The following is a 23,379-nucleotide window of genomic DNA, read 5'->3' on the forward strand; positions in this document are numbered from 1 at the left end:
CTTCCAGACTCAGAGAAATGGGAGCAGCAGATTCTGAGCAGGAGTTTATATACCACGAGTCTCACCCACCACCCGAGGAGGACTCAAGCCTGGACCACCCAGAACCCCTTTAGGACCATATTTCTATCTACAATTTGTACACTAGACTGCAAATGTAATAGACTTTATCAACAGGTTTTTGTTGCAGAGATCAATTCTACACTTATAAATAAGGGTTTTTATATTTGTTATATACAAGTAAAGAATTCAGCACAATAACTTAAATTTAACCTTTTTTCTTTTATTTTTTTACAGTTGTTATACTATTCCATGATTTATGGATGGATGTTTGGGGCTACGTTTAAAACATCTTTGTGAATGTATTGCCACTTCTCTCACACACACAAATTCACAGAAGAACACATGGTAAACTGCTTTAAGATGAGTCAGTGCCACATAAAAGGGGCCAAATGAGATTTACACTTCTACAGTATCAGCTTATTGGTACAGAAATACCAAGAAACTGCCTTTGTGAATGACACAACAAATCTATATGTTCACAAGCCATTACTGTAGTCTCATATTCAGTCAGTTCAGAGTCTTATTTTCCTTGAAATAAGTTGATTGTTTGAAACAAGTACAATTATCTAGCATATTTCTCAACTTGTTTTTAAGAAAAATAAGAATTTAACACACAGTAGGCCTACTAAGTTCTAAACAATTTGTTAAATATGTAATGTTTTTGTTTTTCCAGTGCACCTCTACAAACTAGGCCCATAGTGTGTAAATCATCTTGATGTAACAGTAAAGTGCAGAGTGCCAGATTTAGAGATACTTCTGTATATGAATGGAATATTTGGGACTGCAGAATCCTGCTCTATCTTGTCTATGGCAATGTCATTTGTTTAGCTTGAAAACAAAGAAATATCACATGATCTATCTATGAACTAATGCCAGTGCAATGATTGCGCAATAACCAGAATGCATTTTGCCCCACCTTGTGGTGGGAGGGAGTACAGTCTCATCCAGTCAGGCTGGGAAACTTACAGCATCACACCGACATGATAGTCACTCAATTAAAAAATAATCTTCATATGTCGCTTATATGAATTGGGGAGTTAAAATTAATATTAGGAACATGAAAACCTCTGTCAAACTTTTGTGTTTTCTTTCAGTACTGAATCGGAAAATGTGTATATTTAACCTTAGTAAACCCTATACGAGGAATCAGCGTGACATCACAACAACAAATCACCGCAAAACACCCGGAACCACGGCAGTTACTGTAACTAGCATGAGTTTGATGTAAAATATGCATGTCGTGTTAAAGTTGTTTGAACTGTCGCAGTTTTTTAAATCTACACCGCACAGCTGGGGCTAGAGTGAGCACTCAAAGCTGGCTCCATAGGGTCTCATTGCAGTTTCCACCCGGAAACGCGGTCTGTTTATCAAAATGCTGCCCGGCTGATCCCTCGTATAGGTACTACTGTGGTACGGTGTACGGTCATGATTTGTGACATCATCAGTGATGTCATAAATCATGGCTCAGACACCCCAGTCTACTGTGCTGTCCGGGTGGGAAGGTTGGAGATACTGCAGGAACTCATCAGGTTCCGTGCCGATGTTGACATGAACACTCCCTTGAGAGGTCTCTCTACATCAGCGCTAAATACAACCACCTGGACTGCTTCCGCCTGCTGCTCCAGGGCCCTGGCCTTCTGACCCGTGACGAGGCTTCTTGCCTGCTGGAGGTGGTGCTGCATAACAGGTGCCAGGCGGCGTTGGTCCAGCTGGTCCTGGACCACGGCGTAGACCCGGCCCTGGTGAGGAAGCAGGCACAGTTGTGGTGGAGCGCAGATCCCGAGGCGCTCAGGATCCTTCTGGAGGCCAACAGATGTCCTCGCAGTCTGTCCCACGTATGTCGGATCCGGATCCGCCAAGAGCTGGGCAGTGGGCACAGATAGCTTGAAACTAGTCCACTCCTTCCCACTACCACAAGTTATGAAGGACTTCGTGCTCCACCAAAACGGACTTGAAGGACTGTCTGTTTATTTATTTTCATTTCCTAGATTTAGTTCTTCAGTGACTGTGTTTCAAACAAATCCAGGACCAGACATTAAATACCATCAGCATACACCATCTGTAGCCAATCCTCCTACTATAATTGGAGAGCTGTATGCCGTGTGTCCCCACCCTAGAATCGAGCGCGTGTAGCATGCGAAAATTCTAGTTATCTGAATATAACATGAGGTTCAGTTAGCTTTGCACAGTAACAGCTAGTATAAATACTACTTTTACTTTTATACTTGATTACATTTCAGAGCCTGTAAATCTTTACTTTTACTTGAGTAAAAACGTTGAATCAGTACGTCTTTTTTTACACAAGTTAACTGTACTTCTACTTAAGTAAAGAATGTGTGTACTTTTCCCATCTCTGCCTTCCATACATCTTTTATGTATTTGCTAGAATTAGTTAATTGTCCATAGGAAAATTAACAGATGAATGGATTCAGGTTAGAAATAATTAACAGTCTGAGACGTGACTAAGGCATGCACAAAGAACAGGGCTAGAAAAGCTTTGTTTCCCTCTGCCCCTTCTCGAACTCATACTTGTTGTTTGTTTCTTCTTTGATGATGTCTTTACTGTGATTTTATGTTTGATCTGTTCGAGAAAAATAAAGATCAAATCAAATCAAATAAAGGAAGTTAGAATTCTCTGGAAATTAAAAACAGCATGAATCCACATGTGTGAAACAGATTTCAAAACAATGAAGCAGCAGCATACTTTTCTTTTGATCTGGATCCTGTAAAAAAAGATTTGTTTGTAAATGCACTTTTTGCGCATCTCTTGATCTCATGCAAACATGCTCTAAAAATGCATTTTGAATAAATGTGACTAATATGTAGATTTGTTTGTTCTGCCACAAAGTGTTCATCCTTCTGGTCAACCATATGTTCCAAATGTGAAATGGCCCCAATGGGAATGTGAAATGGTTCTCAATGTAAAATGGTCAGTTAACATTGTTCCATGAAGCAGGGAAGAGGGATATTATAGGATCAAAGCCAGGAGAGATAAAGCTTGAATGCTGGTCCACAGACCGGGGATTCAACTCCACTTGCCTGGTCCTTCATACAGTATATTGACTGTAGAGCTCCAACAATTAATCAATTATTTGTCAACTATTAAATTCATTGCCAACTATTTTGATAATTAATAGGTTTGAGTAATCTTTACGATTTTTTTTTTACAAAATTATTTGATTCCAGCTTCACACACACACACACACACACACACACACACACACACACACACACACACACACACACACACACACACACACACAAGCATACATTTTATAGCTGTTGTAAAAGAAAGCAAGGTGATGGCTTTAGTAGTATGGGCATGTCTGCCTGGGAAAGGGAATAAGCAAAGAATTTGGTAGTAAATACCACAGGATACAAGTAAGATGTTTGCATGCACCAAAGTTTTGAAGTTGTGTGCACTTTATAATCAAACTGTTGTAAAAATAGCATTAATATGAAAAAAGTTTGGGGGGGGGGGGAATCACAAATTAAGAGACATTTCAGTAATTGGGTAAAACTGTTACACATTGAAATTATTAAAGTGCCATGGCAACATGCCACTTCTGAACTTGATTATTGAAAGGCCTTTTACACTTTGAATCATCTCTCTCTCTCTCTCTCTCTCTCTCTCTCTCTCTCTCTCTCTCTCTCTCTCTCTCTCTCTCTCTCTCTCTCTCTCTCTCTCTCTCTCTCTCTCTCTCTCTCTCTCTCTCTCTCTCTCTCTCTCTCTCTCTCTCTCTCTCTCTCTCTCTCTACAAACACACTTCTTCTGTTCATATTTGGATATATATAGTGAGCAAACGTGAAGAAAAGTGAATGAGCTTTTGAAATATGAAGTGGCAATATCAAGAAAGCATGTTGATTTGCCAGCAGGAGACAAAACAGCTGAGCCACTATATACTGACAGCATAAATCCAAAGCTCAGCTCTAACCGAAAGCCTACAGAAAGTACTCATCTCTGGAGGACAGGCAGCACATGCATGGCCTTTCTCATCAAGCCAAAAGAAAGCCTGAAATTCCAGGGAAATTAAAGCAGTGTAGTAGAGGAAATTTACAGTTATGCCAGTTGCTTCCAATATGTCAAAAGGGGCAGAGAGTAGTTGATTACCTTCCTAAGAGGAAACAGCACACAAGGAAACATGGTTGGGGCCTATGGAGAGAGCACTAACCTGATACGGCCATTTTGTTTGTTTCACACTTAGGTAGATGGGATGAGTGATTCAGGGGCAGAATACTCCTAGGGGTAAAGAGGCACCTGTCAAAGTAAACTGTGAAAGATGAAACACCAGCCACTATCCAATCACCCAAACAATATGGTTTAGCAAATGTGAGGAGTAAAACAAGTACAGATTCTATGAGACAACAGTACAGATTAGTATTGTGGGGATTATACCAGATATCAGAATCCAACCTCTGGAAAGCCTACGGGCAGCTGATGATTTTAACTTCATTGCAGGTAATGGGACATTACTATGGATGGGCTATAGCCCATATAGAGCTTAATCATATAACACTGACTCTACCATACTGTATCATCATCCATTCAAGATCTGCTTCACAGTCTTGGTGGTTACACTTGGATCAGTGAAGTGCATATAGCCGACCATCAGGGCTTTACGAATGAGGGCTCGATCCATCCAACAGCACACCCTGGTGGCTGTATGAATGAATAAGAATCTCTTTAGGTCGAATAAACCCTCCCACATTATTTCAGCAACACATCAAAGGAGTGTTAGAGGGCATTAGAGAGGAGTGCTGTGCTCCAGATGGAACGTTCAGAGGGAAACCAGCATCTAGCTCTGACCCAAGACATGCTTTTAAAAGAAAAGGTCAGTGTCCAGAGAATAAATCCAGATCGACGCCAAAGACGTGGAAACTGTGAATGCCCTGGAGGAGAAGAAACCTCACAGGTTTAGAGAGATCCGTACTCAGCTTGAGTTCCTATGAGTAAGTAACCAGTACTCAAAAGTAAGCCTTGTTCGAACTCCTCTAAACTCCAGCTGAGGAGAGTTGGCATGACACCTCAGACCAACAAAGGTCAAGCTAAAAGGGAAGACAAGCAGATAGTAATGTTGTCCCCCACCAGTGATGCAGTTCCACCCTTAGGGCACCCTTCACTGCATGACCTGCTTTACCACTGAGTCCCCTATTCATTGTCAATGCCGCCCCCTAGTGGCACAAAGTCAACGTTATGGTGTGACTAACAAACTAATGCACAAAGACCGATTCATAGTCCCCCCTTTGCTGGGGGACAATAAATGACAACTCATGGCTCACCTGGTAGCATGCATACCATGGAAGCTCAGTCCTTCACGCGGCCATGGTCTGTTGCCACATGTCATCCCCTCCCCTCCTCTCTGCCTACTGTCCTGTCCTATCTAATAAAGGCAAAAATGCACAAAAAAAATCTTAAAAGAAAAATCCCCTCCAGGGCACCTGTTAAATTCACTGAGGAACACGAGTGTGTTTGGAACAGGTGTTGCTCATGGTGTTTTGGAAAGACTGAGGCAGAGTGTGTGACAATGTAAAGCCAAGTCAGGGAGAGCTCATTTGCCCTCCTGTCAAAGAAGTAGTGAGCTGGGGCTACTTGAGGACAAGTTAGAATGACAGGAAGAGGCAGCGGGCAGACACCAAGATGTGAGATGAGAAGATATCACAAATATGTTTGAGGTTGCCCAAGACAAATCTTACAACACGTCCTTATAGTATAGCCATCCCAATGCTTCAGTAGATGATGTGTTGTTCTCATCCATGCTCAGCCTGAATGTTACAATTGAAATGGAGAGGGTTGGAAAAGGTAGCTACAAATGAGTAAATGAGTCCAAAGAAAAGCTAGACAAAAGCAGACCCCACTGTTTATTTATTTAGCATTCTCTTTTATTTAATCACTAACAGAGTAATTTCAGTAGGCTATGTAATAAATTATTATACTGCACACATCTCCTACACACAGGTAACTAGAGGGATATAATAGCTGACGGAGGCATACAGTATGTAGCAGAGGGATAAATCCTGCCGTAAAGCTCAACACCAGACCATCTCTTGTGCTCCAACCTGTGACTGATCCGTAACACATCAAGTTAAGGAGGTATTTCAGTGAAACAAAGGTTGTCTCCAATCTGAAGTAACATATTTAATAAAATATGAAATACAATATTGGCTGGGTTTCCCAAAACCTTCTTAGCGCTAAGAAGCTTCTTAGACCCCTCCCATGGAGCCTTAAGAAGGGTCTAAGAAGCTTCTTAGCGCTAAGAAGCTTTTGGGAAACCCGGCCATTATCAATAATTAAAAACTGAATATTAGATTTCCATGAATATTGGCAATGGAATAATTTTGGTATAATATTTTTGGAGCTTATTTGTGCCTCTATACTTATTTGTAGAATATAGGGCTGGAGAGCACCAGCTTGTTAGGAATGTTGTTTCTATGGACATAATGGTTTAATAGATTTTTGGATAACAACAGGATAGTGCAAATGCAGGTTAGGGCTCTTTGAATTTAATCTCAAATATACTTGTTTTTTCACTGTTCCCTGAGCATCAAAGCAGCATTCTCAAGGCATTCCTTACTCCATAGCATTTGCTGTATATCTATCGACCATAAGTGAGTCGAGGTAAATCATGTAGCTAATGACGTAAGCTAAATGTACCGTTTACTGCATCTCTTAAGGTGTGAACGGATGTCATGTAATTTAGGCTGCTACATACCGGTATTTAACTTATATGGGTAGCACTGCATCTAAGCTGCAGTACTGTATACTTACTGCTTATCTCCTATTTACTGTAGGGAAAGGATGTCAGTTTAAAAAATCAAATGCAAAAATGTGGTTAAAGCTAGAGTGTGTAACTTTTGTAGGCAGAGCCTTTCCCCCTTTTGGCACTTCTGGCAGTGAGCAATGTGCCGGGAAAATAAGTCCCAGACCATTTCCTTTTCTCTTCGTTGTCATGCAGAAACTGGAAACAGCTATCAACGTGTTGTTTAAATGCTCTGAGCAAAAAATGCAACACATCTTCTCTGTAACGTCCATGTTATTTCCACATTACGATTTAAAAGTTCATGAACACACCAGAGAAGAGCGACTTCCCAACTCGGGAAATGGGACAATCCGAGCAGCATTTCTCATAGGCTACGCAGTAGCCTACTCCGTCGGGGGTGTAAACCAGTGGTTAGATTGTTTTGAGCCTCACGCGAAATGACTCCGAATTTGATACGTTTGGACTGATAACATTCGGAAGGACTAGCAGAGCCGCACACCTGAATTATTTATTCCCATTCAGGACTACCCGGAAATTAGCCAGCTAGGCTGGGCAGAAGTGTGCACGCTGCAGGCCAGCACGGGAATAGGATGAATCAGCGTGACATCACAACCACCCAGAAATGCAGAACCCCGCAACAGTTAACTAGTATGAGCTGTGCCAAACAAATGTTAATATCTCAAAAACTATACATCACATCACTTATATTTTGACATTCTGAGTGAGAGGAGAAGTAGCTCAAGAGTCTGATGTATAGTATAATACAGTATATGCATGTAGTGTTAAAGTTGCGTGAACTAACGCAGTTTTTAAAATGAAGTATTTTAGGTAAACAGCACAGCCGGCTAGAGTGAGACACTCAAGGCTGGCTCCATAGGGTCCCACTGCCGTTTCTACCCAGTGACGCCATTTGTTTACCAAAATGCTGATCAGCTGATCCCTCGTATTTCACTGGAAAACAGCAAATTGAAAACTCTGGTCTACTGTGGAATACAGTTATCTGGTGGTGGTGATAGTATAATTGTGGGAACTCGTTTGGCAGTGGCTTGAATGTAACAGGCGTTCAAGTTACACACTCCAGCTTCAACCTGTCTGGCTTGCCAACACAGATCAAGTTTTGTCTTTTTCGAACCCATTGTTTTCTTCCTCAGCAGACTCTTTTAGTGGAAAATGTTAATTATCCTGATTGTCCTCTTCCTCCTCCTGGCTCTGCACAACCTCCACCATCACCTCCTCCACCTTTAGCTGCTTTTGGTTTTGTCCGTCAGAGTCCGACTTATCCTCCTCTGACACGGAATGTATTTCGTCAGATGTCTGAGACGGGTGTCTGCTCTGTCTCTGGGGAAACCCAGTATCCTCAGGGAACTCCCCGTGTATCTGCTTCTCTCTACTGGATGGGACGACTGAGCCATTGGCCAGCCTGCTGGAGGCCTGAGAGCTGGTGGTGTTGCCGGCTCTGCTCTGCTGCTGAACCGTGGCAGTCACATTCAGCAGGTGCAGCTTTTTTCGCGGTTGAGTAGGAGAGGATTTGGGGGAATATTTGAACGAGCGGTCAGGGTAAACCAAGGTGGAGCTAGTCACTTTACCTGTAAGACCAGCATGAGGTTTAGCCTTCATCATTCCCAGGACTTCATACCGGAAGCTGGAGATATCTTGCTTCAGCTCCTGTCAGAGGTTAGAAAACAAGAGGTTACAAAATGTACCCTGAGAAATATTTGAGCACCTGAAATACCAATGTTGTATGCATGAATAAGTTAAATTTACCTTGAAATTGTCCTCTGTCAGCCCTTCCTCTGTTTTGGCATCTCTGATCATTGCGGCCACATATCTCTTTACTAAGCTCCTCAACACCTCCTGAAATTATTAATTAATACAATCACAAGACTGCAGCTTTGGATCATAACAGATTTTCAATAACTGCACTGCAGCTAAAGATCTTTTGAGTCCATATAGCAATCTCAAATGTCGTTCTGCCAATATCAAGCACAGGCCACAGCTGATACAGTGGGTTCAGCCAGGTCCTCTGGGCTACACTGAGGGTCATCGACACATTCCAGGAGGTGGGATATAGTCTGCACTGATCCATCCATTTGCATCTCCCCTGCTCCACACGCAGTACATTTATAGGCTTCCATGTTGGGGCGTCTGGCTAGTGGAGAGGTAGTGGAGAGGTAAAAGCACTCACCTACCACCGCGGACACCCGGGTTCAATTCCCGGCAGCGGCACTTCCGGCTTGGTCAGACGTTCCTACAGACACAATCGGCCATGTCTGTGGGTTGGAAGCCAGTGGCCAGTAGCGCCTCCTCTGGTCGATGGGGGACCTGCTCAGGGGAGGGGAACTGGGAGGAATAGCATGATCCTCCCACGCACCACGTCCTGCCGGTAATGCCAGCTAGGGCATAGATGCAGGTGTTGACAGGTGTTGTCATCCTGTGATAATGCGGTAGGTGTCGTTTGAAGCTGTGTCGAACAGTTTGGTGTGACGTGATTGGCTCCAGCTTGAGCAGGTATAGGTTGAGGCCACGTCTCGTCATAGACGCTGGTTTAGCTGGCTCAGCCTGGCTGGGGGCGTGGTCAGGGTGGGGTAAAAACCCCCGTTCTATCCATTCAGCAAAGTTAGAATTTAGCTGATAGCCCAGCCCAGGCAGACACGATCGGGGATTTAACCACCGCCGTAAACACACATCTGAGCAGATGTCTTGTGTTCTGCTCTAGAACCCCCAAACCTGTAGTTTAGAGCAGCAGCACCGTCTTTTGGTGAGTCAGCCCATGAGATATATGGGCGGTTTTACCCCACTCGCGCGCCAGCCGTTTAACATTTTGTGGGCGTTCCCAGACATGCGGACTGTCTCTATACTCGGCTGTAGAGAAGCACAGTTCCATGGCAGTTGCACAGACTGTTGATGGATCTGCACCCCACTTAGAGTTCACAAGTTTGCGCAGGATGTTATTGCGGGTGTTTACCATGGCTAACACATCAAAAATATAGTACTTGTGTTAAAAAAATAGATAAATACCTGATACTGATGGCTTGATCGCACATTCTCAGCTGCACGTCTCTACAATAAAAGAATACTATGTCATTTCTGCCCCAATAGTAGGGTTACCTGCTGTTTTTTACTTGCCCCTTCTCATAGGGTACATTGATTGCATCTGAAGGTCTTATGATATTAACTTGGCCACTAAACAATTTCTGGAGGTAACAAGTAATCTAATTTATGTTCTGAACAATCTTTGAGGAAATAATAGTGAACGTTTACACAGTGAGGTGGTTGACCACAGCAAATCTTTTTTTCAAACACCTTACCCCCAATGTTCCAAATGTTTCATTCCTTTTTATACTTGGTTTCTTCAACAAATGCTCCTTTATCCATCCAATTAGGTACAAAAGTGACTTTGGACTGGGGATGATATTGAATGGAGATGGCAGAGTCCCACCTTCTTCAAAATAGCTCATCCACAGCTTTGTTCTTGCAAACTTCCACTCTATATCTGCATGGTCCTAAAGGGAAAAACAAAACATTTATCAGAACCTTTCACAAAAGTGAAATGAGTGTGTTAGTAAATTGGTGTGGTTAAATTGTATAATGCGGTACACCACTCACAGCAATGTGTTGGTAGGAGTTGTTCATCATTGCAATTAGCATGTTCAGAAGAACCACCAGGGAGATGATATTGTAAGTGCCAAACATGGTAGCTCCCACATACTCAGTAAAATCATGGGGTGCGTTCACATTGGTCACATACAGGCTAATCAGGCCAAATATAGACCAGAATAAAGACTGCAGTGTCTCAAATAGCCTGAAAAAGCAAACAAACCTGCGTCAGATTACGTGCTACTGCTTGTCACTTGTCTTGAACAATACACATTTGTCAGGGGTGGGGGGGGGGGGAACATTTAAAAAAAAGTTGAACGTACGTTGAGAAGGCGTTGTTTTGTTTTTCACAGCGAATACCCTTGCATGTATTGGGATCATTGGTTTCATAATAAAAGTAGAGCTGGTTGAGGCCGTTGGCAAAGGCGAATAGCACCAGACAGTAGATGAAGAGGAACTTGAGGATGTCCAGCAGCATGCGCCCCAGGGAGATTTGTAAGGGGCCGAGATGGGAGTTGGCAGTGAAAAGGCAGATGAGGCGCAAGGAACTGAAGATGTTGGCTATGGCAAACAACGCCTCTGCCACCAAAGTCGGGTGCCACATTTCCCAAGTCTCTCTGCATTTGCGGCCACTGTACTGTTGGACAGAAGTAGAACACTCATTCAACACACACACACACACACACACACACACACACACACACACACACACACACACACACACACACACACACACACACACACACACACACACACACACACACACACACACACACACACACACACACACACACACACACACACACACACACACAACCAGCAGTGATAGATGCTGCAGTGGAGCTTACAAGCACATGGATAGATTTTTCCAACCAAGTCAAAGTTTGAACTGAGGAATAATAGAGAATGTACACAGATATAATAGCAGCTATTTTCAATTTCTGCTTTAACATAAGTTAACATGTCTGTCACTATTATACATAACAGTGAAATTGTATGTGGAACAAATAAAAAGCATATAAATCATGAAATTATCATTAATATACTTTGTGGATCTAAGACCAGGTCTCTCTTGCAAAAAATATTTTAATCTCATGGATTTTCTACCTGATTAAATAAAGGTAGAAAAAAGATAGTGATATATTTGCATCCATGGCTGTCGAGTAAGTTGTGTTGTGATTATACCTTTGCATAGGCAACGATCTTCAGAGAAATGGTTGCAAGATACAAGGCATTCATAATAAAGTCCATTAAGTTCCACCAGTCATGGATGTACTCCTGGAAACCACCATCCCACATCTGTTTGATCTCTGTCCATATAAAGCCTAGGAGAGATAAACGACCAACAGAGTCACTCTACCTCTATTCTGTGATTTAGGTGAAATTCCACAAGTGGAAAAAGGAAATTGACAAACAGATAGTGTGAAACATACTAGCATGCATATGGTAAAGAGCTCAGTGTCAAATTGGCCAGAAATGCAAAGGTGGAGGGCAAGCCTGAATTCTTCAGAGATCAATTAGTTAATTTAGGTTTAAAACATAGTCATCAGACCAGACAGGTAAGCCTACTGTAGGTTATTTGAATCTTCCTAAACCAAACTCAAATATAGGCTACTTAAAAAATCAGTTATCTATAGAGCCTCCAGTCAGTGGAACTCATTATCTATACAAACTAAATAAATCAGAAGCAAATACTTATTCAAAAAAATCACTCAAACAGATGTTTATGAGAGAGACCAAACAACTGGAATGATGTCACCTTACATGTAAAGCACATGCTGTTTTAACCTGTTCTTTTAACCTCTGCTCATATATTGTACTGTTAATTATCACTGGGACGTTTCAATTGTGCAACTTAGGTTGGACTGATGAGTGTCAGTTGTTGTTTGTATTGCATGTTTGATGTTGTATGGTTTTGTGTGGACCCCAGGAAGACTAGTGACCGCGGCAGCGGAAGCTAATGGGGATCCGAATAAGGAATAAAGAATAAAGAATAAAGTGTGGCTTTCCTCAAAAACACAGAATTGTATGTGTGTTTGTCGTCTTCCTGTTTTGTTCCATTCTGTTTTGCTTGGCTCTGCCTTGTGTTAGTTTTCTTGTGGTACATGCGGCATGTGTTTTTTCTCTCTGAGATTGTGCTGACTATGTGTACTTGTGATCATATGTTTTTGGTTTTGTGATTATTGGTTTGTCCTTCAAATAATAAAAAAACCAACGAACTCAAAAACACTTCTTAGAATTCTGTACTGTATGTTGGGCGTCCGGGCAGTGCAGTGGTAGATTCCCTGCCTAACCTTAACCCTAACCTCCGGCTCGGCCGGGCGTCTATACAGGCACAATTGGCTGTGTCTGCGGGTGGGAAGCCAGATTAGGGTTATGCAGTATGTCCTGGTCGCTGCACTAGTGCCTCCTCTGGTCGGTCGAGGTGCCTGTTCGAGGGGGAGGGGAACTGGGGGGGATAGCGTGATACGCTACGTCCTGCTGGTGAAATTCCTCGTTGTCAGGTGAAAAGAAGTGGCTGGTGACTGCACATGTATCGGAGGAAGCATGTGCGAGTCTACAGCTCTCCCCAGATTGGCAGAGGGGGTGGAGCAATGACCGGGACAGCAGGGGGAATTGGCCAAGTACAATTGGGGAGAAAAAGGGGGAAATCCGAAAAACAAATAAAAAATAATAATTCTGTATGTGGAGTGACTCAGTGTACTGTACAACAGACGGGACAGCAGTGGTGTGTGTGTTTGTTTGTTTGTTATTACCAAGGACCCAGGGCAGGATCATCCACTCCACAGTGGTGGGCACCGGGCCCTGCCTGTTGGGGTCTGTGGAGGCTATATGCTGTGAGGCCAAGAGGAGCAGGAAGAGGAAGGTCAGGTAGGAAGCTGTGTGACAGATGAACTTGATGAAGGGCTTACGGATGAACAAGCCAAAGCGGCTGTTTGGAGAGATCAGGTAGAAGATGGAGAAGAGCGGGAAGAAGAGGCCAATGAAGATGCAAGTGATGAACTTCCCTGCCCAGTGGCGCCTCCTCCAGCCCGGAAACTCGTCATACCACCGAGACGCCAGCAGCTGCTGACAGTTGGGCTGAGCAATAAACTGAGAGAGGGAGAGAGATAGAGAGGGAGAGAGAGAGGGAGAGATCATTTAAATTTAATTTAGCTGACATTATCTCTCTACCCATGAACAGAAAAACAAAACCAAACACAAACAAGAAAACTATAGATTCAACGCAAAAGGACTGCATTCAAGTGACAAGGTGCATCACCACCCCCCCACCCCCCATGTGAGCATAAACAAATCCAAGTTGCCCACCCTGAGACGAGATCCCAGCAGACCAGTCTGTAGGCACGCTCCACCCTGAGACGAGCTGCCAGCAAACCAGTCTGTAGGCATGCTCCACCCTGAGATGAGCTGCCAGCAAACCAGTCTGTAGACACGCTCCACCCTGAGATGAGCTGCCAGCAGACCAGTCTGTAGACACGCTCCACCCTGAGATGAGCTGCCAGCAGACCAGTCTGTAGACATGCTCCACCCTGAGACCAGCTGCCAGCAGACCAGTCTGTAGGCACGCTCCACCCTGAGACCAGCTGCCAGCAGACCAGTCTGTAGGCACGCTCCACCCTGAGACCAGCTGCCAGCAGACCAGTCTGTAGACATGCTCCACCCTGAGACCAGCTGCCAGCAGACCAGTCTGTAGGCACGCTCCACCCTGAGATGAGCTGCCAGCAGACCAGTCTGTAGGCACGCTCCACCCTGAGATGAGCTGCCAGCAGACCAGTCTGTAGACACACTCCACCCTGAGATGAGCTGCCAGCAGACCAGTCTGTAGGCACGCTCCACCCTGAGATGAGCTGCCAGCAGACCAGTCTGTAGACACACTCCACCCTGAGACCAGCTGCCAGCAGACCAGCGATTATAGAGAGAGACAGGATCTACAGAGCCCATGCCTTGGATCTGATTACTTTTGGTCTTCCACTTGGCCACTTCTGACAGGAGGTTTACCAGGACCGGCACTGACTTCCTCCTCTGGCTGTGTCTTGGCCCAAAAATTTTGAAAATGAGAAAAGGCCAGCACTCACGAATGTCCTTTGAGCATTTAATACGGTTTAGTACAACACACAACAACAACATACGCGTTTCAGCAGGTAGCCTTCATCAGCGTTGTGAGCTCTCATTCTCAAGTTTCTACCTTGGCCCTGCACCTTGAATCACTTTATTTTGGAGTGTGCTCGCTATTGTTGCTTTTTGGCCCAAAAAACAACAACTAAAAAACAAACAAACAAACAAACAAAAAACTCCACAAGTCACTGAAACCATCCTTCTACTGCAAATGACCCCACAAATGAGGACACTCAATGATAAAAAACAAACAAAACAAAAAACAGATGTGCAACTGTTTGTGAGCCACGTGTCTGTTCATAGCTATTGTCCCGTGTACAATCCTGTACTGGACGCCTCAATGGGGGGCTTGAACAGGGATGCTAGCAGACTTTTAGGGAAATGTCTTGAGCAGAAAAATCAACTTAACACCTTTCTGCAATTGTAATATGAATCTTTCTTCCTAAGTCTCAAACTCCCCCAGCTCTGTTGCTGTACAAAATAATAGCATACGTTGCCGGTCTATAATTAGGAGTACTTAAATGTCTGGCATAATTTAACAATCACTTTTTCACCATCCAATCACAGGTGCGTCTTGGGGTACAAAATGACCAATACAATACAATCAGATACACATCTTGCAGCATGCAAAACTAAAGTCTCAAGTGGATAAACATTTCAGAAATACTCTCTGCTCCTCTGTGAAGCAGTGGTTCTTAAATCTGTTTTCCATCCTGAGCAACCCACCTAATGATACATGTAATTTTCCCTGCCTTTTGATTTGGTATGATTTGATAAACATCTGCTGGACATCTGCAGTTGGAGATGGAAGTTAATCTCAGCCTAACCAGTTTATGGCCAAATGGATCAACGGTCTTGCATTGAAATGTGGATGATGATGTCATCTATCAACACAGAATCAGACATCTTTAGTGTTGCTCATCTTTCCTTGTGAAATATTTATCTGCTGTTAGTTGACTGGAGGCAATAGTTGACATCTGGAGGGACCATATTTTTGGAGGACATCAGGGGACATTTTTGGAAGGTGAAAATCCCAAGATCCAGAAACAAGATCCAATTCTGAATAGTCTTATGGCACATTCATGGTGATGATTGATGACATTATAGACCTACTTAATTATCCTGCCTTCACATAATATTCTAATGATTATTTCACATATCTGGCTCAGTCAGATATTGACCTTGACCTGCAACTGGCCTGTAAGTAAAAAGAAAAGAGAAAGAAAAAGAGGAGGTGGAGAAGATAACAAGGCTGTTCATAAAGGTGCATTCCAAACATTTTGTCAGTACAGTATGCATTACACCTCTTGAGCAATATGGTTATGTTGTGTTGTCTTGTACGATCCTGCTATTATTGTTTCAATAAAGTTATCAATCAATCAATCAATTTAAAGAGCTATCTGTCTGTTGGCCTACAGTACAGTATGCATTAAACCTCTTTAAAGAGCTATCTGTCTGTTGGCCAACAGTACAGTATGCATTACACCTCTTTAAAGAGCTATCTGTCTGTTGGCCAACAGTACAGTATGCATTAAACCTCTTTAAATAGCTATCTGTCTGTTGGCCTACAGTACAGTCTGTATTAAACCTCTTTAAAGAGCTATCTGTCTGTTGGCCTACAGTACAGTATGCATTACACCTCTTTAAAGAGCTATATGTCTGTTGGCCTACAATACAGTATGCATTACACCTCTTTAAAGAGCTATCTGTCTGTTGGCCTACAGTACAGTATGCATTAGACCTCTTTAAAGAGCTATCTGTCTGTTGGCCTACAGTAAAGTATGCATTACACCTCTTTAAAGAGCTATCTGTCTGTTGGCCAACAATACAGTATGCATTAAACCTCTTTAAAAAGCTATCTGTCTGTTGGCCTACAGTACAGTATGCATTAGACCTCTTTAAAGAGCTATCTGTCTGTTGGCCAACAATACAGTATGCATTAAACCTCTTTAAAGAGCTATCTGTCTGTTGGCCTACAGTACAGTACAGTATGTATTACACCTCTTTAAAGAGCTATCTGTCTGTTGGCCTACAGTACAGTATGCATTAAATATCTTTAAAGAGCTATCTGTCTGTTGGCCTACAGTACAGTATGCATCAAACCTATTCAAAGAGCCATCTGTCTGTTGGCCTACAGTACAGTATGCATTACACCTCTTTAAAGAGCTACTGTATATGTCTGTTGGACTACAGTACAGTATGCATTAAACCTATTTCTGTCTGTTGGCCTACAGTACAGTATGCATTACACCTCTTTAAAGAGCTATATGTCTGTTGGCCTACAGTATGCATTACACCTCTTTAAAGGTACATTCCACAATGTTTTTTGTTTTCTAATAAGTGTTAAATGGCTCTATAATCTGACAGGAATCACTGAAATAGTGTTTGGTCAGTGACTTGAAACCCCAAACTCTCCGCAGTCCTCTATCTCTTTCCTGTAATCCTGTAAGCAGGGTGAACGTATCCACAACCGTAACTCGAAGAGACTCACGGATGGCAGCAGTGGATTCGGGCTGAAAAAATACTAGGGTCCTTGCATCGCGATCCGACCTTCCGTTTACCAGAAAATGTCAATGTTTCTCTCATTGGATAAAAATTGGCGCCGACCTCAAAATATCCAATCAGAGAAAAGTTAACATTTTCTGGAAAACGGAAGGTCAGATCGCGATGCATATGTATCTTTTCACCCCGAATCCAACGCCGCCATCCGTGACTCTCTACGAGTTATGGTTGCGGAGATACATCTGCCCTCCATGCAGGACTACAGGAGAGAAGTCACTGACCAAACACTCAGAATATATAGCCATTTAACACTTATTTTAACACAGAAACATTGCTGAATGTACCTTTAAAGAGCTATCTGTTTGTTGGCCTACAGTATGTTTTTTGAGATAAGATTTTTTATGTAAAATACTTTAGTTTTATCATCCAAAATCACAAAGTGGGGCTGTAATCTAGAAGATCGGCCCATCCCCCCTAACTAAGACGACGTAGATTTGAAGTGTGGTGGACTACTGAATATTTATTTGATCAATTGTCTCACTATTATCATATAGGCTATATTGCTTTACCTCCACCAAGGATGTTATGTTTTCTGTGCTGTTTGTCTGTGAACAAGATTACAGAAAACTTGCTGGTCATGGATGTTGGTCTAGTCTATGTTGGTGGTTTTTGCTGGACTATAATTGGCCTTGGAGGAGGGCTGCGCTCTCCGACTGTCCTTCTAGTTATTGTTGTTGTTGTTATTGTTATTGTATGATCAATCTAAACGTGGTCAAAGAAACCCTCTTGTCCAGAGCGCCCGTCTGTGATACAGCCGTCAGCCAACAAGCCCTGTAGTTCAGCTGGAAGTCTATGGAGTCTCTCTAATGAGCGTAAATAAGAGACACCCGCTGAACACCAGGCTTACACATACAGTGTATTGTATCCTTTAGTGCAATAACAACAACAACAACAACAACAACAACAACAACAACAACAACAACAACAACAACAACAACAACAACAACAACAATTCCGAACACTTAGAATCTCAGTAAATGCAGTATTCCTGACATTTAGGGAAATCTCTTTGCAACAAAATTACAAAACTAAAATCCTCATCTTTATGGTGTATAATCAAATCCATTAACCACTATGTTGGATGAAGCCATGTGACATCCAAACATTGGGAAATGGGTAAATCTATCCAAATGTATACATGGGGGAGGACATCCTTTATAAACTATCCGATTCACCATAAACCCCAACTGCTTTGACACATCTGCGTCTGTGTAATCAAGATGTTTTATTTATGAATTTTAACTATTTCTATTTCATAACAATGACAGAAAACTGGCACATGGCACCACATCCGGGTGGGGGGAGGGCGGGAAGGGGAGGAGGGCGGGGGGATTCGAGTGAAGATGTTAAAAGACCGTAAAAGGATCCCTACCTAATTAAAATATTATGAGTGTGTATTTCAGGGAAATGGTCCATCGGTTATTCCATCATTATCCCCCAATTATCCTATTGTCATGGGACTGTCTAAGAGGCGGGTACTGTAATGCATTGGTAAGAGCCAGCTTGGCAATGACTTGTTCTTGTAAACTCCCACAGGACATCCCCACCCATCTCAGGCCATTTAGGCCTACAGCTCATCTTGCCACTGCTTTACAACCACAGTTTTCTTCATCTATTCCGTGTTGAATGAAGGATGCTGGAGGTAGAGCCATAGAGTGGTGTGTACAGTACAGTATGTCTACTGTCCATAGTATGTGAGGTCCTGTTACACTCCTCAATATGTCCTACTGTGAAACCCTGTAAGTTCTCAATAATGTCACCAATGTGTACCAATGTCACCATGAGAAATTACCGTACAGTACATTTGTTGTGCTTGTAGTGCGGCAGAGCCAGTTCTCGTGGTTTCAACCATACTGTATAATGGAAAGTACTAAATATTCAGATGAGATAGGAGAAACCATATGTGGGACTGTGCATCTTTATCATCTTGAAGATAGCTAGAAAACTGCTTTCTTGTACTGCTGTACTCCACAGCAGTAGGGATGGGATGGGATATTCACGATATGATTCAATACGCGATGTAAGGTTCATGATTCAATGTTTATTTCTGAGCCACATTTTTTTTTATTACTAGGGCAGAATAAATTGTAGCCAATATTGCAATTCACGTTTCTGCTCCACGATTTGTATCACATTTTTGTTTTGCGATACATTGAACTTCAATGTATCATCCCATCCCTACAACAGCAGTCATGTGACTAATAGCCTGTACATGCTTGTGCGTCAAAACCCTCGCCAAATGCGCCGAAGGGTGCAGCGTGGCCGGCGAGCCTGTCGGTGCAGCTGGCGTGCAGCTCCTCGGAAATGTGACTCGACGACGCAGCTGACGCGAACAGCACAAGTTTAATATAATGTAAATGGGGAGATAACAGGAGAGAGTGAAAGCTATTACGAAGTATACCGTATGCACTACATTCTCTCCTTGGGCTAACTTCTAGTCATTGAAATCCTAGTGAAATCACACAATTTATTCATTTCGCTGGGGACTCCCCTGCGACCCCTCGTCAAGCTTCGAGCATAATGGGACGTTCGAGTATATGGGACTAGCTGCCGCCGGCAAGGCTCCGAGTCGAGGCTGACGCACAAGTATGTTTTAAAGGGACATCACACGCTTAAGAGGACATCACAGCGGACAGAGTTCTTACCTCTTTCTGCCGATATTTGATGGCCAGCTTCAGTCGGGCCAGATCATTGTTGTTCTCGTCCAGCAGAGGGTTGATGTCATCGCGGTAGTTGAGGATGATCTCCAGCTCTCTGGAGCTTCGCGTCTGGTCCAACAGGTCCTTGGCGAACTCTTTACACACGCGGGACAGCTCCTGGTACTCCGCCTTGAACTCGTTCTCCAGCGTGCTGAGCTCCTGCAGCTCCCAGCTGAGCTGGAAGGCTGTGAGGAAAGGATCCTCACTGGACAGGGCGATGAGAGAGGGGCTGGCCAGGGCCCGGTAGATGTTGAGGCGAGAGCGCGAGTGGCGCAGGCCGTCCACGTCCGAACCGGACACGCACTCCATGCAGTTGCAGCGCACGGCGTGCGGCTGAGGTATGGCCACGCCTCGCTGCACCAGATGCTTGATGATCTCATAGTTGTTGGTGTGGGCCGCGAGGATGATTGGAGTGATGTCCGGGGTGAAGTCTGAAAACTGTTTGTCCAGCAGAATCGGTGGAACCTTTTCCCAAGACACAAGGGAGGAACACACAATTAAAAAAGTTTGAAACAGAATCTGAATACACTGTGTCACGCTACACACCATTACTTTACCAAGCCACTCACAATACAGCACTCTCACTTTATAAAACTCCTTGCAAGAATGAAAACAAAGGACATCTATACAGACAGTTTACAATTAAACAACAGATCTAATTTCATCTGACTCTCTGTCCATCTTCTCTAGCAGCAACCAAGGCTAATGGCTTGGGGTTCAGCTGGTCTCAAAACATCTTCCTGGTTGGAAGCAATTGCACGCTTTTTTCTCTTTTTCCTTCTCCCCACATAATGCTTCACAAAGTCCATTACCGAGAGAACCCAGCTGCATCAAACACATTTACCAGGATGTCATGAAGTTGAACTGCAGGGCTTGTTAAGCTGCCCTTTAGCTAACTTGCTGCTACAGAACCCGTGGAGCACGACCTACAAGCACATCAAAGTGGGTCGCTGCTTCTAGCACAAAATAAAAGCAGAATTGGATGACCAAAATGAACACGGACATGCCTCAAACTAAGAGAAAAGGGCAGGCAGATACTGTAATTACTTTAGATCCCCCCTTCATTTGATCAGATTTAGACTAAGGAATACAATGAATGAGTCCCTCTTCTTACTGAAGCCGTTCAATCAATGAAGAATACTACCATTGTCCCGTCCTACATTAATAGCATGAAATCTGCTGCCCAGCTAATGTCAATGTTAATGAAAGTCAAGCATAGCATCAGAATCACACAGACATTTATGGCTAATTGGTAATAAGGAGATAGAAGAAATCTGAAAAGTATTAGGAAACAGAGAACAATTTGTTTTTCTCATGTGTGATGATCTGCCGTATCTTCGTAATTCACTCTAAATGCTGTACTGTACAATAGGTGATCAATGAAATAACAGAGAGGGAGAGTTAGCTGAGATGAATGTATCTCATTAAAATCACCTGTAACATGACATTTAACTGTAGCCTACATTTCTCACACGGGGGCCTATCAATGGCACTACCTGTTTGGACCCATTGATTCATTTGTGCTTCATTGGTCTTTGTTTACAGTCCGATTGATGCGAGAACAGAGCCGGAGTTGATGGATTCATTGTATGTGTTTTAGGTCCAGACAGCATTTTGCTTAATCCTATTCACCTTATGTAGCCCCGCCCACTTGACCCAGTCATGTTACGACTTCCTGTTCAAAACACCGTCTGTTTTACCTTGTCAAATTAGCATGGCTCTTAGGGTTCTGCACACACCTTAATTCCCCTCAGCAGTGTTGGCCACAATTAACACAATGAACATATAAGTACTGTACTACTGTCACAGGAGGTGTAAACACAATAGGAAGTAATTGGCTGACCCCTGCGTTGGAACCTATTTTTACAGTCAATGGTTGGAACCATAGGTTGGAACATAAGGTGAATAATAAGAATGCGAAGTGTCTGTGAGTGAGTGAGCAAAATTGTGCTTGGCCACAGCTATGCCATTTTACATGTGATCGGGCTGAATCTTTTAGGGAATTAGGGACGACTAAATGGGCAAAAATGGCTAATTAGTGGCCAAATGCCTCAACACAGGTTCAGCACCATGGAGAGCTCCAGAGTGGAGCAGCACACAGGTGATCTGAGATGTAATCAGCCACTGAAGAGAGAGGAGAGGCCGCATGCCAACTCTGTGAGCGAGGCCTGACTAAATGGCCAGTCACACAGGGATGGGTATTCTGCTAGTCCTATAATAAGAATCTGAAAAAACAAAAACAAAAACAAAAGAATCCAAAGTCTTGTGTGTGTGTGTGTGTGTGTGTGTGTGTGTGTGTGTGTGTGTGTGTGTGTGTGTGTGTGTGTGTGTGTGTGTGTGTTTGTGTGTGTGTGAGCAGATTCTGTTCGGCCACAGCTATGCCATTTTACGTGCGGTCGCACTGAAGCTTTCAGGAAATATAAAGACCACCTCTGCGGGTGACCTAATGGAGCCAGATTTTTAAATTAGGTAATTAGGACCGATTAATGGCCGAATATGCGATGGCAGCGCAGATTAATGGCCGTACATGCGATGCTGCACCTGCACGATGGCTGCTCAGCCTACCCCGGGCGGTCACACAGGAACACACATCACACTCGATACACCGCATGAGTATTCTGCTAGTCTCTATAAACCGATATCTGCATATGAGATGTCGTTGGACTATAAACAACGACAGAAGCAGAAGTCTTGGGGCGGGACGTCCGCTCTACATCGGAAACCCCGAAATATCCTCCGTCTGTCCCAGAGTCTTATTAGTCGTCAGACTGATGGTGAGCAGATTGGTGCATGTGTAGTCTGGTTTATACTTTATTGGACAGAAGCAGTGGCTCATAAAAGGTTCACGAATGCCCCAAAACAAGGAACAAAACAAATAGGAAAGTGATTAAGGTCTGAAAAGTAGTGATGGTGAACCACAACACTACGCCTCACTACATAAGGGTGACTTGTGTCAGTGTAAAGTTCATCCCATTCCCATGGCATGCTGTTTTTACCTGCTTTTCCCAACTGGGCTTCTTGTGGTTGAGCAGCAGCTCCACAGCCCCCACCACCCCTTTGCGGATGGCGTGCAGCAGAGCATCTCCCACGTACACGTTGTAGCTGAGCAACAGATCGATGATCTCCAGGTTCTCGTTCTCGATGGCTATGAGCAGGGCGGTGCGGCCCAGGGGGTCGATGCAGTTGATGTTGATCCTGAAGTAGATCTCCGCCTCGTCCAGGGCCTGTTTCACACTGGCATAGTCTCCTTTCTCCACGGCGCCCAGGTAGGACCTCTCCAGGGCCGAGAGCTCCGCCTCGGCCCGCACGATCCGCAGGGCAATGCGGTCCCTGTAAGAGGAGTTGTCCGTTTTCCTGTAGTACAGCTGTGACATTGCTGCTACAGCATCCTAGTCTCAACCGAGAGTGGCTGAGAAATAACAAGACAGAGAGAGAAGATGAGGTCATGTTTCAGTGTTAGCAGTGGTGTGTCAGAGCCGCCAAAGTAGAGGTTGTTATTGTAAAAACTGTAGCTTAGATACACCCAATCACCAATGCACTATTTAGACTTAGATATTTTATTTCAGATTATGCTCAGAGAGAGAGGT

General features: G+C 43.6%; 1 protein-coding gene across 1 annotated transcript; it reads right to left on the minus strand.

Moving 5' to 3' along the window:
• Positions 1-7,991: 7,991 nt before the first annotated feature.
• Positions 7,992-23,166, minus strand: trpc4b (transient receptor potential cation channel, subfamily C, member 4b; the record flags this gene model as incomplete). The annotated part of the gene is made up of 10 exons (XM_083636663.1): positions 7,992-8,483; positions 8,583-8,672; positions 9,837-9,878; positions 10,127-10,321; positions 10,425-10,620; positions 10,739-11,052; positions 11,601-11,740; positions 13,172-13,508; positions 19,739-20,257; positions 22,789-23,166. The coding sequence occupies 10 exons, from the start codon at positions 23,164-23,166 to the stop codon at positions 7,992-7,994; spliced, it is 2,703 nt and encodes a 900-aa protein (XP_083492789.1).
• Between the last annotated feature and the right edge of the window lie 213 nt (positions 23,167-23,379).

Source organism: Poromitra crassiceps (genome assembly GCF_964638095.1).
Source record: "Poromitra crassiceps genome assembly, chromosome: 5".
Classification (NCBI taxonomy): Eukaryota; Metazoa; Chordata; class Actinopteri; order Beryciformes; family Melamphaidae; genus Poromitra; species Poromitra crassiceps.